The sequence below is a fragment of the Fukomys damarensis genome, unplaced genomic scaffold (assembly GCF_012274545.1).
Source record: "Fukomys damarensis isolate Sample0158 unplaced genomic scaffold, DMR_v1.0_HiC HiC_scaffold_37, whole genome shotgun sequence".
NCBI classification, from domain to species: domain Eukaryota; kingdom Metazoa; phylum Chordata; class Mammalia; order Rodentia; family Bathyergidae; genus Fukomys; species Fukomys damarensis.
In genome coordinates this window covers 2,859,207-2,872,427 of record NW_022900949.1, presented here as the reverse complement: position 1 = coordinate 2,872,427, position 13,221 = coordinate 2,859,207, and the positions used below count along the sequence as shown (strand labels likewise).

At 56.0% G+C, this 13,221-nt stretch overlaps 1 protein-coding gene across 1 annotated transcript in view; it reads right to left on the bottom strand.

The window, feature by feature from the left end:
- Positions 1-12,837, bottom strand: part of LOC104849314 (rho guanine nucleotide exchange factor 18) — a 16,944-nt gene extending 4,107 nt beyond the window's left edge. Inside the window, exons 1-11 of the mRNA XM_033759413.1 lie at positions 12,566-12,837; positions 12,348-12,488; positions 10,525-10,775; positions 9,433-9,558; positions 7,938-8,055; positions 6,749-6,997; positions 5,385-5,461; positions 2,914-3,092; positions 2,102-2,193; positions 703-885; positions 5-139 (exon numbers count right to left, since the gene is read on the bottom strand). Coding sequence (XP_033615304.1) covers positions 5-139; positions 703-885; positions 2,102-2,193; positions 2,914-3,092; positions 5,385-5,461; positions 6,749-6,997; positions 7,938-8,055; positions 9,433-9,558; positions 10,525-10,775; positions 12,348-12,488; positions 12,566-12,818 — 1,804 coding nt within the window. The 5' untranslated portion in view covers positions 12,819-12,837. The remainder of the gene's footprint in view (positions 1-4; positions 140-702; positions 886-2,101; positions 2,194-2,913; positions 3,093-5,384; positions 5,462-6,748; positions 6,998-7,937; positions 8,056-9,432; positions 9,559-10,524; positions 10,776-12,347; positions 12,489-12,565) is intronic.
- Positions 12,838-13,221: the final 384 nt, after the last annotated feature.

The window sequence follows — 13,221 nt, the reverse complement described above, 5'->3', positions numbered from 1 at the left end:
TTACTCCGACCCGGGCCGCCAGCGCTGTAGCCCCCGAAGGTCTCGGCCCTCCGCGGTGGGCCCGTGGAGCTGCCTCCTTCTTCTGCCTGGCAGCTCGTGCTGCCCAGCCGCCTGCAGATCAGGCTGTGGATGCCCTCGACTGTGGAAGGGGCAGGACGGGCGAGTCACCCTGCAGAGGCCTGCTGGGGTGTGGGGAGCAGCACCCACCCTGCCTGACCCACAGTCCTGGCCCTGCCCTCACTTCCAGGACTGCAGCCAGGACGTGTGGATCTGTCTGTCTGAGTGCTGGAGACACTGGGGGGCTGTATGGGTCCCGTAACCCCTCCCTCCAGCCAGCCCAGGAGCGTGCTTGGGCCATTTTGTGTAATGACAGCCACACGGTGGGTGGTTCCTGTGGGGAGCAACAGTCTTAGACCAGGTGAGGAGGACATTCCGGGTGCAAGGTCCTGGGGGAGGCAGGAGCACGCCTCAGACATGCGAGGGAGGAGCGCAGAGGCTCGCGGGATGGAACATGGCTCTGTCCCTCCGGACACTCGAGGGCAGGGTTGTGTCCAGCGGACCACCCTGCTGGCTTCCCGGCCCAGAGGCAGCTTTGGGGAGGGCTGTTTTAGGGGACCCACAGAGGCACCCAGGAGAGTGGTGACCAGGGCGAAGTGTGCTACCCCGGTGCACGCAGGGTGGGGACCAGGGGCTGTCACTTACTCTCGCTCATGGCGGACCTGAGGATGTGCTCCCCCTGCAGGATCTCCATGGGGTCTCCTCCCCGGAACAGGCCTCGCGCGGGGCCGGGGTCTTCCAGCCCGCTCATCTGGGCCATCTCCAGATAGATCTGCTGCTTCTCCAGGAGGCTCTGCGCGATCAGCTGGTCCTTCAGGCTCAGGCGCACTGTGGGGAGTGGAGGCGCGGTCAGCCCGGTCGGTCGTCCTCCTCCGGCACCCCGGGATAAACAACAGTGCGGCCCGCGACAAACCCAGAACCATACGAGCTGAGAGTTTTCTAATCTCAAGGCTTCCTTCATCCTTGCACTGAGGTTTTTCCCTAGTGAACTCCTTACACACGTTTTCCCCCATTACGTACAAATAGGATCTATTTTATCTTATTTGATTTGGAAACAAGTTCCCACTAAGTCACGGAGGGGCCCAGCCTGGGCTCGAACTTGCAAGCCTCCTCCTGCCAGAGAGCAGGGATGACAGGCGTGCCCACTGTGCCCAGCTGTCCTCTGATCACTGTGCTTTTCTGGGTTACAGGGGATGGAGCCCAGGGCCGGGAGTGCACCCCAGCTCAGGGCTTATTTTATGAGACTTTCCTTGCTGTGGCTCCAATCGGTGCGTCCCCTCCAAAGCTCTTGTTCATGCACGGGCCTGATCAGTGAGTGCAGCGTTTTAGCTGCTAAAAGGCCAGTCTGGTCGTGCTTCTTGGTGTGCTCTGTCCCTCACCACGGGCAGTACCACACCCCTTCAGGGCTCTGCGGGACAAGGGCCACCACAGACATGGGCCTGAACCTGCCCCCCAAATAACTCTTTTCTTCGTATCTTCCCCCGCCTGTGGTAAGTGGGTTATTAGCAACTGAGAACCCACAGAGACCCAGAAGCCATTCCATCCAGCTAAATAACCAAATACTCTGCGCAGTCCCAATTGCTTGCAGCTGATTCTACTGAATTTTCTAGGCAGGTGGTCCTGTCCTATGTGACAAATAAATTCTGTCCCCTCCTTCCCATAACATCTGATTCCTGTTTCCTCTTTTCTTACTCTGGCTGGAAACTCCAGGAAGAAAATAGCAGTAAGAGTGGGTGGCCCTGCCCTTCTCCTGATCTTAGACAGACGGTCCCTTGCATCATGCTAGGGGGCTTGAGGTTGGCTTTTCCAGGTGGGGAAGAACATCATCTTTCTAAAACAGGTGTGGTGGTGCATGCTTGTAATCCCAGCTACTGGGGAGGCTGAGGCAGGAGGATCCCAAGTCTGAAGTCAGCCTGGTCATGTGGGTGGTGACTGCCTCTGAGTCCAGTCCCACCCAGAGGGACAGAATAGGGTGGGTGCGGCTGGCTGCCCAGGCTGCTGTTACCATGTGAGGGACACATCCGTGATGCCGACTCCCTCTTACCATGGAAGTCCTTGAGTTTCATGGCTCGGGCCTCGACCATCTTCCTCTCCTCCTCAGCCTCGCTGAAGGGTCCCTCTTCCTCGTCAGGACAGCTGCAGGGGAGGGGCACAGAGCATCAGCGCCTCCTGGGCTGGCTGTGCAGGGATGGGTCTTGCCAGTGCTTGGCTGAGGAGGGAGGACAGGACACTGACCTGCCCCTGTGGGCCGGGGCGGGAGGGACAGGCTACTGTGTCCAGCCTCAGGGCCCCACGTGAAGAAAGGTCCCACTTAGATCCTGGAGATACCCAGGTGGGGTCTGGTGAGACAGGGCTGGGACAGCACCATAAGCCCATTTCCTTTTCTCCTTCTTCCTTTGTCTTTTGGTGGCACTGGAGATTGAACCCAAGGCTTTGGAAATGCCAAGCGAGTGTCTACCATCAAACACACCTCTAGCCACTTTTTACTTTTTTGATTTTGAGACAGGCACTCACTAAATTGTCCTGGCTGGCCCTGAACTCATGATCCTCCTGCCTAAGCTTCCCATGCAGCTGGGTTTGCAGCTCTATGTGTCACCGTGCCTGGCTTTTCCATCCATTTTCTTTTCTTTTTTGAGACAGGGCCTCACTGTGGAGTCCAGGCTAACCTTGAACTCATGGCCACCCTCCTGCCTCAGCCTCCCGAGTGCTGGGATGACAGATGTACACCTCCATGCCCAGCTTCTTTTCCATCCATTTTGAGAGCTCATGGGTGGACGGAGCATAGGACAGGACAGGAGGAGGGGATGACCGCAAGAGTCTGGAGGAGCGCGTGGTGGGGAGGGCTGGCCGCCTCACCTCTCTACAGCGCGGCGGATGTGGGCCATCCAGGTGTTCCTGTCCTCCTTGGAGCTCATGTAGATCTCGTACATCTCTGGCCCTTGCAGGGAGGCGCTGATCAGAAACATGGCCTTCTCTTCGTTGGCCACCTCCCGCACGATGAGCTTTTGCAGGGAGATGACGGGAGGCTTCGAGTCCTGTCCCAGAGGAGGTGGCAGGAGGTGCCCATTACCCTGCTGCTTCCCAACAGCAGCAACAGCATGGGTCCCAGGTGCGAGGCACCAAGAGGGGAGCATGCGCAGTCAGCGGAAGATTCTGCAGACTGGAGGGAAAAAACTAGACTATTGCAATGATATCCTACCCTGTCTCTCTCCCACTACTGGGAATTGACCTCAGGGTCTTTGCACTGAGCTCCATCCCCAGCCCTTCTTATTGTGATACAGGGTTTCAATAAGTTGCCCAGGCTGGGTTCATACTTACAACCTTTCTGCTCCAGCCTCCCAGAGAGCTGGGAGTGGAGGCACGCACTACTACATTCAGCTGCTTTTAAGGCATCAATATGCTTTTTATTTCCCTTTGAAAGAGAGAGTTTTGCTATGTTGCCTCGGGAGCCCTCAAACTCCTATACTCAAACGATCCTCCTGTCTCAGCCTCCCAAGTAGCTGGGACTACAGGTGCAAGGGCAATTTTTATTTATTTTCATTTTTTAATTTTTTTTGGTACCAGGGATCAAACTTGGGAACTTCTGCTTGCGAGGCAGGTGGTGGAACTACAGAGCTAAATCCCCGGCCTGGCAATTTTAATTTTTATAATCAGTAATGAATATACACTTTACAAAACTCAAAAGATAAAGTAACATAGAGTATATTCAACAGTAGCCCTCACTCAAGTCCCTGAGCCAACCAGTATCTCCACTCTGTTATGTGTCTGGCAAGGAAGAATGGTATGGCCAGGGATGGTGGTACACTCGGGAGGCTGAGGCAGGAGGATCGCTGTGAGTTTGAGACCAGCCTGGGCTACACAGTGAGTTCAAGGCCAGCCTGGACTACACAGTGAGACCCTGTCTCAAAACAAACCACCAGAACAAAAGGGGGCTTGAGAGGGTCAGTGGGATAAAATAAAATTTATTAAAAAAAAAATAGAGAAAACTCCCCATTCATCCAGAAAAAGGAAAGAAAAAAAAAAAAAAAGAAAGAAAGAAAATGTGGTATTCTTACATAATAGAATACTGCTGTGCCATAAACAAGGAAAAAACTGGAATCACTTGTAGGAAAATGGATGCACCTTGAGACCATAATGTTAGAAGTAAATCAGACACAACATGTAGACATCATATGGTCTCTCTCATACGAGAAACCCAAATCATACGTAATTTAAAGGGCAAAATAAAAGACACACAGCAAACAGGGAGACAGAACTTTTGCAAATGGAAGGGGAACCAAGAGGTAGAGGGGGAAGAGAAGGGAAAGCAAAAAGAAGAATTAAGCCCATGCACCAGCTCCCAGTGATGAATGCAATATTATGTGTTATAAACATGGACTAATACAACTTTTAAAAAGAACAGGAAGAACTGAAATGCAGCATTTAAAGTACACGTACTTGGTCACTAGAGAAGCCCCGGGGCCAGGTCTGGCCCACTGTCTCCCTTTGTAAATAAAGCTTTATTGACAAGCACTGTGCCAGCTCACGGCACACTCCTGACAGTGGTTTCTGGGATATACCGGTGTGAAGGAGGAGTCACCTGCCAACCCACAGTACAAAGGCATCATAAAGAGCGGCCAGGCAGAAACCCCGAGGCAGTGATGCCATGTGTTTGTGTCCTGGTGACAGGGCTGAAGATGGTTTTTATTTTTGTGTGCACCTTTCTGGACTATAAGTTTCTGAAACCAAGTTCGGAAGGGATGAGAGGAACAAGGGAGAGGGGCTGGGAAACAGCTTGAGAAACTACTTTTCAATTGTTTTGGAAGAGCTCTTGTGCGCTCGCACCACTGCGCAACACCAAAGGCCCCAAGAAGCCACTTTAAACCCCGGGCTCAGTGGTGGAGGGCCGCCCTCTCCAGGTGACCCGGAAGCAGATGGGCGCCAAGCCTTTCAGCAGCCGGCACTCACCCTGCAGCAGAGTCTGACAGAGCAGGGAGGGAGCCAAGTGCAAAGTGGACACAGGGCTGGCCAGGTCGGCCACCGTGGCCCCAGACGAGCCTGGCCACAGCTCTGGATCAGTGGCCGCCTGAGCTCGGGCACTCAGTGACGGGGACCATAATCCTCAGGAGGAAGGGGGTTTGCCTGGCAAGGTTTATGGACACCCGCGAGTGCCTGCTGGAAGAAGGGACGGAAGACACACAGGTTCTAGGTCAGGCCCTCCCGGGAGGGCCAGGATGCACAGGGCATCCGGGATGCACTCTCCTGTTGCCACCGTCCCTGCAGCGCCCCTCCGTGGGGCCACCCAAGGTGCCAGGCCGGGGCCCTCTGTGAGGATGCTGGCTACGTACCACGGAAGCGAAGACGTACTTCTGGTCCTTCTCCTGCAGCAGCAGCAGCACGTCAGTCAGCAGGACGGCGAGGACCTCTGTGCAGACGGCATGAGGCCTCTCAACAGCGTGCCGATGGTCGCCTGTCCCCATGTGGCCTTCGGCACCACGCTGCTTCTGCTTGAGCCTCAGTCTCCTTTCTAACCCGGCACTGAGCACAGGAAGGCTGGGGCTACTTCGGGGGCTCCTGCTCTGAGCAGCACGTGGTGGTGCTCAGAATCCTGGCCCTCGGGAGGCTGAGGCAGGAGGATCCCCACAAGTTGGGAGGCCAGCCTGGGCTACACAGTGAGTTCAAGGCCAGCCTGGACTACAGAGCGAGACCCTGTCTCAGATGAATAAACCAAAACAAGCAAGATGATCCGAGCTGAACCACAGCTCCTGGCCCTTGGCGAGGCCATGGCGCCTGCCTGGTGGATCTCCCTGGCCCGGCCCGGCCTGGGGCCACTCTGGCTCAGCTTTCCCGCTATGGGCTGAGCCATTTGCTCTCCTTGCCTTCCGTCGCTGGGACCTGAGCACTGCACTCCCATGTGCTGCCTCCTGCTGCAGTGACGCAGGGAGAGCTGGCCCCAGTCTGCTCAGTGCCTCGGTCTTTGTATGAACATCTCACAGAGCACGGCTTTCGTAACCGTAAATCCTGAAACCACTTTCAACAGACCAGAGTACTCAAATACTACCTTTTGGGGGATCTGATTCTTTTTTTTTTTTTTTTCCTTTTTTGAAGCAGGGTCTCCCTATGTAGCCCAGGCTGGCCTTGAACTCATGGTGATCCTCCTGCCTCAGCCTCATGAGGGCTGGTATAACAGGTGGACGCCACCGTGCCCAATGGGGATCCATTTCTGATAACCCCGTCTAAATCAGGTTATCTTTTCCCATCCAATTCTCCATCACTGCAGCCTGTTGATTCTTTTAAAGCTTTTGCTGCTATTTTATTATCTACTTAATTTGAATTTACATATTTCTCTTTTTGCTCCACTGACTGGAGCCCCAGGGGCCAGGGGTCAGGTCTTGCTGAACAGGTATGTTCTCGCCAGCTAGCCTGGTGCCAAGCCAAGAAAGTGCCCCCCATCAAAGGTGGGATCTGACGATCTGAGGTGACGCGTATGAACCCGAGACGATGCCCATCACGCGAGGCGGCACCCACCACCCCAACACAGGGCCCGCCTGTCCAAGACGGTATCCGTCATTCCAAGAGTGTGCCGACCCCTCCCTGGTGGCGGCACCGATCTCGCGAGGTACACAACGCGTCCACACGGCGGCAGCCACCCCAAGACGGCGCCCACCGCGCAGACCCGCGGCGGCGAGCAGGGCCAGGGGCGGGGCTTTACCTTTCAAGCGCCCGGATGTGCTCTTCCAGCACAGGGCGCCCTCCAGGTGGAGCTGCCGCTGCAGCATGTCCTCCTTGCGGAAAGTGAGCCCGTTCTTGAGTTTGCTGGAGGACTTCAGGTCCATTTTGCCCGCGATCTCCCTGAGGCGCTGGCCCTTCTCCCACTCGCTGACCTTGGTGTCCACTTGGGAGATGACGTCCCGGATGAGGTTCAGCGCCTGGGTCAGGTCCTCGTAGTCCTCGGTGCCGGCTGCCACACCACACGCAGAGTTAGGCGTCAGACAGACTCGCCGCGGAGGACCCCTGAGGAGCGTTCCCTGGGGACCCTCAGGGATCACCTCCCGGCTCTAATCGCGAGAAGCAGAATGGCCTCCGAAATCGACGCGATGGCCCAAGAGTTTAGTTTCGACCTGGGCAGCGCTTCTGTTCTACACAGAAGCGAAGGTGTGATCCAAGTGACAAAAACCGTCCAGCGCAGCTCCTTCTGCCACCCTTGGGGCACAAACGTCCCCCTACTCCTCCAGCTCTTCCTAAGGGGCTTCCCCTCGCCTGCTGTGGCCAGAGCTGGCTCCCCACCCACGCCCTGCTCCGTGGACCTGGTCCGGGAGCCTTCCGGACCCACTGGTGTGAGCGCTGTACCCTGGCTCCTCCGCCCTCCTTGGCTCCAGGCACAACTCTTTTGTGCCCCTGGCCTGTCTGGCTAACTTGGAAACAACCTCACTTCAGTCCACTTATCCAGGCCAGAGGCTCAAGCAGGGCCTCGTCCAGCTTGGCCTGAGCTAGGGACAGGGACTCACAGTAAGCAGATGCGATGGGCCCCTGTCTTTTTTCTTTTTTTTTGGTACTGGGGATCGAACTCTGGCCCTTCCGCTTACGAGACTGATAGCAGTTCCAGAGCCGAATCCCCGGCCTGCCTTGTTTTTTTGAGACAGCATCTTGCCGTGTAGTCCAGACCAGCCTTAAACTTTCGGTGTAGCTCACGCTGGCTGTGAACTTGTATTCCTCCTGCCTCAGCCTCCAGAGGGCTGGGATGACAGGCGTGAGCTGCTGCAGTGCCCAACTTCAGTCCCTGCCTTCCTGGTGCTGACCGCTTCACTCTCCCTGTTGGGAAACCCTGGTGCCCAGCAGATTCCAAGGGGAGCTGACCCCACCCCCTGCAGCCCTGACAGGCAGGCAGTAGAGCACCCCACCTGCCGTGTTCTGGATGATGCGCTCCACCAGCACGGGGTACTTGGTTATGCGCTGGGTGACGAGGAGAATGCACTCCTGCACGCCCAGCCGCCTCACGATGGAGAAGTTGCCGATTTTCTAGGAGCCGGAAAACAGAAGGCCTCGTGTTAGCGTCTGATCTGCTGGATCATTTAATGATCAGCTTCCAAGCCTGGGGGCTCCTTCCTCTTCAGTCTGCTGGGACCTCTTCAGAGCTGACTGGGATTGCCCACTGGATGCCTGAAAGCGGGGATCGGATCGCCTGCTGTACACAGAAGGCCACACGGACAAAGGGGCCCCTGCAAAACCCACTGAGGGACAAGAATCCGCCATGCAGAGGATACGTGGACCACCTGTCGGGCTGTCCCGTACCTGCATGTGTGCACAGCAAGACCTGAACCCCGAACCGGGGCAGGTCTTGTTCCCTGGCCCTCTGGACGAGCCTGGCTGTGTCCCTCATCCTAGTACTGGCTCCCTGGGGGCTGACAGCCAGAGATGCAGCCACTTGGACTCATTTCCTGGAGGGCTGAGGGCATGTCCTGTGGGTTTGAACCACCACTGGGCTAGCTGTACGTTTTACGAATGCTGGCAATTGAAGAGACACTACTTTTTTTTTTATTTTGCAGTACTAAGGATTGAGCCCAGGGCCTTTACAATGAGCTGCATCCCCAGCCCATATTTTATTTTTGAGACAGGGTCCCGCTAAGTTGCCCAGGTTGGGCTTGAACTTGCGATCCTCCTGCCTCGGCCTCTCAGAGTGCTGGCATTGCAGGTGTGTGCTGCCACACTTGGCTTTTTTTTTCTTTTCTTTTTGTACCGGAGGTTGAACTTGAGACCATGTGCTTGAGTGCCAGGCAGTGGAACTACTGAGCTAAATCCCTGGCCCCACACTTGGCTATTTTTATGAGACAAGGTCCTGCTATGTTTTACTCAGGCTGGCTTGGAACTCCTGGGCTCAAGCAATCTCCTGCCTCAGCCTCCTTAGTAGCTGCAGGTGTGCCCTATGGCTCCAGGAACAAATTTTAAGTACATGTGTTTCTTAACTTGAGACTGTTAGTAGCTGAGAAACTAACCTGCGACATCCCCTGGGCACAAAAAGCAGGTGTGGAGTTGCTTTGGTGACTGGAACCCAGCAAAGTAGGGCCTGAAAAAGCGATTGCTGACAGAGTGTCCTTTCTGGGACAGCAAAGCCCAGGCTGGCCTCAAACTCCGAGTGATTCTCCTGCCTCAGCCTCCCAAATGCTGGGATCGTAGGCTGGTGCCACCACACCTAGCTGCTTAGACTTATTTTCATTTTGGGATTCTATGAGATTTCGCTGACATGTTCTGAGTTGCTTTATGATTGAAAGTAAAAATGACCGGTGAAAACCACTGTAACACCTTATAGTTTCTGGATTCCAAGATACTACAGTTCTGTTGGGGGGGGTGTCTACAGTGAATAAAAGATTTTAGTAAAAAAGATGATTTTTTTTTTACCTTGATCAAGTTGTGAAATTTCTTGTTTTGCTGCAGCAGTAATTTGTAATGACTGACTGCCTCGTTGTGCCCACTACAAAACACACCGTATTTCTCTTTCATTCTCTCCCCGTTTTCACCTGAAAACTAATGTCAAGAGGATGGAAATGTTACCGAAACGAAATATGAAGACCATCAAGGTGTGTTTTTGTCTAGTTCACCCGGCTGTGCTGAAAAAAAGACTGGGATGACTTTGCGTGGGGACTTTCGCTCCGTCACAGATGCTCCACCTCTTGGCCACCAGGAATTGGTTTCCGAGGAGATCATTTATCCACGGGCGGGGACGATGGTTTCAGGATAATTCAAAGGAGCACGCGTGCCCTATGTCCCGCACATGCGCAGTTTGCAGCCGGGGGGGGGTCCTCCCGCAAGAACCGAATGCCCGCCGTGGGCAATAAATACAGATGAAGGCTCCTGGTGCGCGCGGTTCCTAACCAGACGCGGGACGGGACTCCCTTCTACTGAAAACCTTACAGTCGAAGGCTTCCTGAGGTTGAAGTAGAAAAATAACTTAAAGCCAAAAGATGTTAGCAAAAGGAAAAGACAGAGCAGTATTTAAAAAAATTAATTCTAATTTCACTTTTTCCCCCCTAGCGCTGGGGATGGAACCTTGGGTCTCACCACAGCAGGCACACGGGGCACCACTGAGTCACGCCGGCAGCCCCCAAATGAACTGGCCGAGGGGAATGGGGCCAGCGTCCCGGCCCCCGGCCCCGTCCGTCCTTCCTGGCCTAGGATCGGAAATGACCGTTAGGGGTTCGAGGCCCACCGCGGGTCTGGAGTAATGCTCCTGTCAAGAGCAGCGGTCGGGACCTTAAAATAAAAACCAGACGAACAAAAGCACAGAAGGATGGGGCTCTGGACAATTCTGATAGGAACGCTTGTCCTTCCTGCCTCTGCATCCCTAGGGCAGGAGCTGCTGGTGGAAGCGGGGGGCCAAGGGCTCGTTTTTCTGTTTCAGGGTCTTTTTGGTGGCCCTGGCAGTACACTCGCGGCCTCAGGCGTGCCAGGGAAGCGCTCTACCACCGAACGACTGGTCGCAGCCGCACCCACCTGCTGGACCAGGAGGTCCCCGATCTTGTGGATGACATAGTTCCGCTCGCTGCCTTCCTCCAGCGCCTCCTGGCGGCGCTCCTTAAGGCGGGCCAGGAAGTGGCCATGCAGGTCCAGCAGGTCGTCCACGCACGGGAAGAGGCGGCTGACGGCCTTGCCGCTGAACTGCAGCTCCTCCTGCAGGGCCCTGGAGTAGACCTTCAGCATGATCTTCAGCGTGCGGACGTGGTGCGCCTCCGTCTGCATCAGCTCTGTGGGGACACGGGAGGCAGGGGGCACGACTGGGTGTTGCCGGCTGCGTGGCTGGGGTGGCTTGGGCGGCGCCCACCTCAGCCCTTGGCCTTCTGGCCTTTCTCATTTAAAAAAAAATTTTATAAAGAGATAGAGTCTTGCTGTGTTGCCCGGGCTGGCCTTCAACTCCTGGGGCTCAGATGATCCTCCTGCCTCAGCCTCCTGGGTAGATGGAGTGTACCTGCCTTTTGTCCTTTCTCTCATTTTTATTTTTATTAGTACATGTCTGCAGTACATAGAGTTCACATGCATCGTGTGGAGCTGGTGTGTGGACCTAGCACATTTTAATCCCTTTTTCATCCCTGTTTCCTCTTCTTCCTCCCCCACGTCATCCTTGTTCCCATTCTTAGTTGAAAAAGATCTATCTCCCTACTTCCTGTTTTTGCCTTTTTATTTTGCTCTCTCTCTCTCTACGTTTCTGATGTAGGAGAAAACATGTGATACATGTGTTTACAGCGGCACAGCTCACGACAGTCTGCGTGCCCCTCAACAAGTGGATGGAGAAAGAGAACGATATTTACACACAACGGAGTACTACTCTGCTATGAAGAAGGATGCATCCTGAGACCATAGTGTGATGTGAAATACATCAGACACACAAGCTTGTTGTTCTTTCTTGCCCAAGTGTCTCGTCCTCCCTATCCCAGTGCTGTGGGAGTCCCAGACTGAAGGAGTAGAGAAAAGGGAGGACCCAGGACATGCACTGGGACTGCAACATCCCAGAAGGGTTTCATGTGTGAAGTGGACAAGCACATCTGAGGGCTGTTTCACAAGGCTGCTTGGAGCGGTGCCAAGTCTGTGGGGGAACTCACACATCTGTACTGTCTATGAGCGCACAAAGCTCACAGCTGAAACCTCACTCCAATGCCATGGTGGGGGGGCCTGGGAGGAGGTTAGGCTGTAAGAGTGGAGTCCTCGTGGACGGGGAGACCCCAAGATGGCTGTGGTGGTGCACCCTAAGTCTCAGCTACTCAGGAGGCTGAAGCAGGAGGATCACAAGTCTGAGGCCAACCTGGTTAATTCAGCAAGACTTTTCCTGAAAATAAAAGATGAAAAGGACCAGGGGCGTGGCTCGGGGTACAGCCCCCGGGGTGAGGTGCAGACCCGCACAGGCTGTTCACCGCGGGAGAACACAGGGAGAAGGCGCCCCCTGTGAACCCGGGAGCAGCCCTCCCCGGATACCAAGGCTGCTGGCGCCGGGGTCCTGGCCTCCCCCGGGACCCCTGGACTCTCTGGGACCTCGTGAGTTGTGCCCAAATACTGTCTCCAGTGTTCTGTTAGAGCAGCCCACAGGGGTGACAGCTGCCACCAAGGTGACTCAGACCTGGGCGCCTGCCCAGGCCCCACTGCAGAGACCTGGGTCTTTCTTTCCCGGTCCACAGGCAGGGCTGCCCCAGGGACTGGACGGGGCTGACAGGCGGGGAGACGGAGTCACACCTCAGGGGAGGTGGACTGAGGAAGCCAGACCTCTCCTGGGGGAACAGAGAGAGGGGAGGACAGGAGGGCGCGGGGCGGCAGGCCGGACGTCTTACCGTAGAGCACATCCTGCCTTCGCGCCACCTCTCGCTTCTGTTTCTGGGCGTAGGCCTGGTCCACGGCCAAGCTCCAGGACTCAGCCTCGAACTCGTGGGCATCGGCGTCGATCTCGCTCCTCAGCGACGCAGTGTAGGGATCTGAAGGAGAGACGGGGGCTGCTGGTGGGGAGCGGGGCTCTGGGTCCCCCTCCTCGGGACACGCGGGGCGACCGTACCTTCCACATAGACGGGGTCGGCGCTGGAGGGCGTGAGGGCAACGGAGTCCTCGGCTGCCGGCTTGAATTTCGAAAACGCAGAATCGGCTTCGTCCATCTCTCCCGGGACTGGTCTAAGGGAAAGCACAGCAACAGATCCGTCAAACAGCTGCACCGCACAGGCACGCGCAGCCCCCTGTCCTCGAAGGCGGGGCGGTTCCGGGCTTCTGGGACTAGCTGGGCTCCCGGAGAAGGCTGCCCCGGCTCGGACCATCTTGAAAACCTCGGACGATCAGTGTCACGGAGCCCTGTGCCACCCAGGTCTGTCACGAGGGCTCCTGCAGGGTCTAGGGGCCTCCAGCCTCGCAGTCCGGGGCGGGCAGGGTGGGGGCTCAGGTCTGCAAGACTAAAAAGATAATGAGCTCCCCTCGCTACCGATGAAGACCATGGCGACGCGGGAGGTTCCCGCCTCCCTTTTCTACCCAGTGGTGCGGAAAGATCGAGGGACCCCTTCACATCCTGTGAAGCTGAGGCGGGCACAGGTGTTGGGGTGCGGGGGCCCTGGCGGGTGAGATCCAAGCGTCTTAGGCGGGCTGGCTGTGGACGCGTGTTGTTTGCGGAGAGAGCGAGTGTTAATGGGAATTTTACCCAGGGGGCCGAGCCACCGCGGAGTGGGG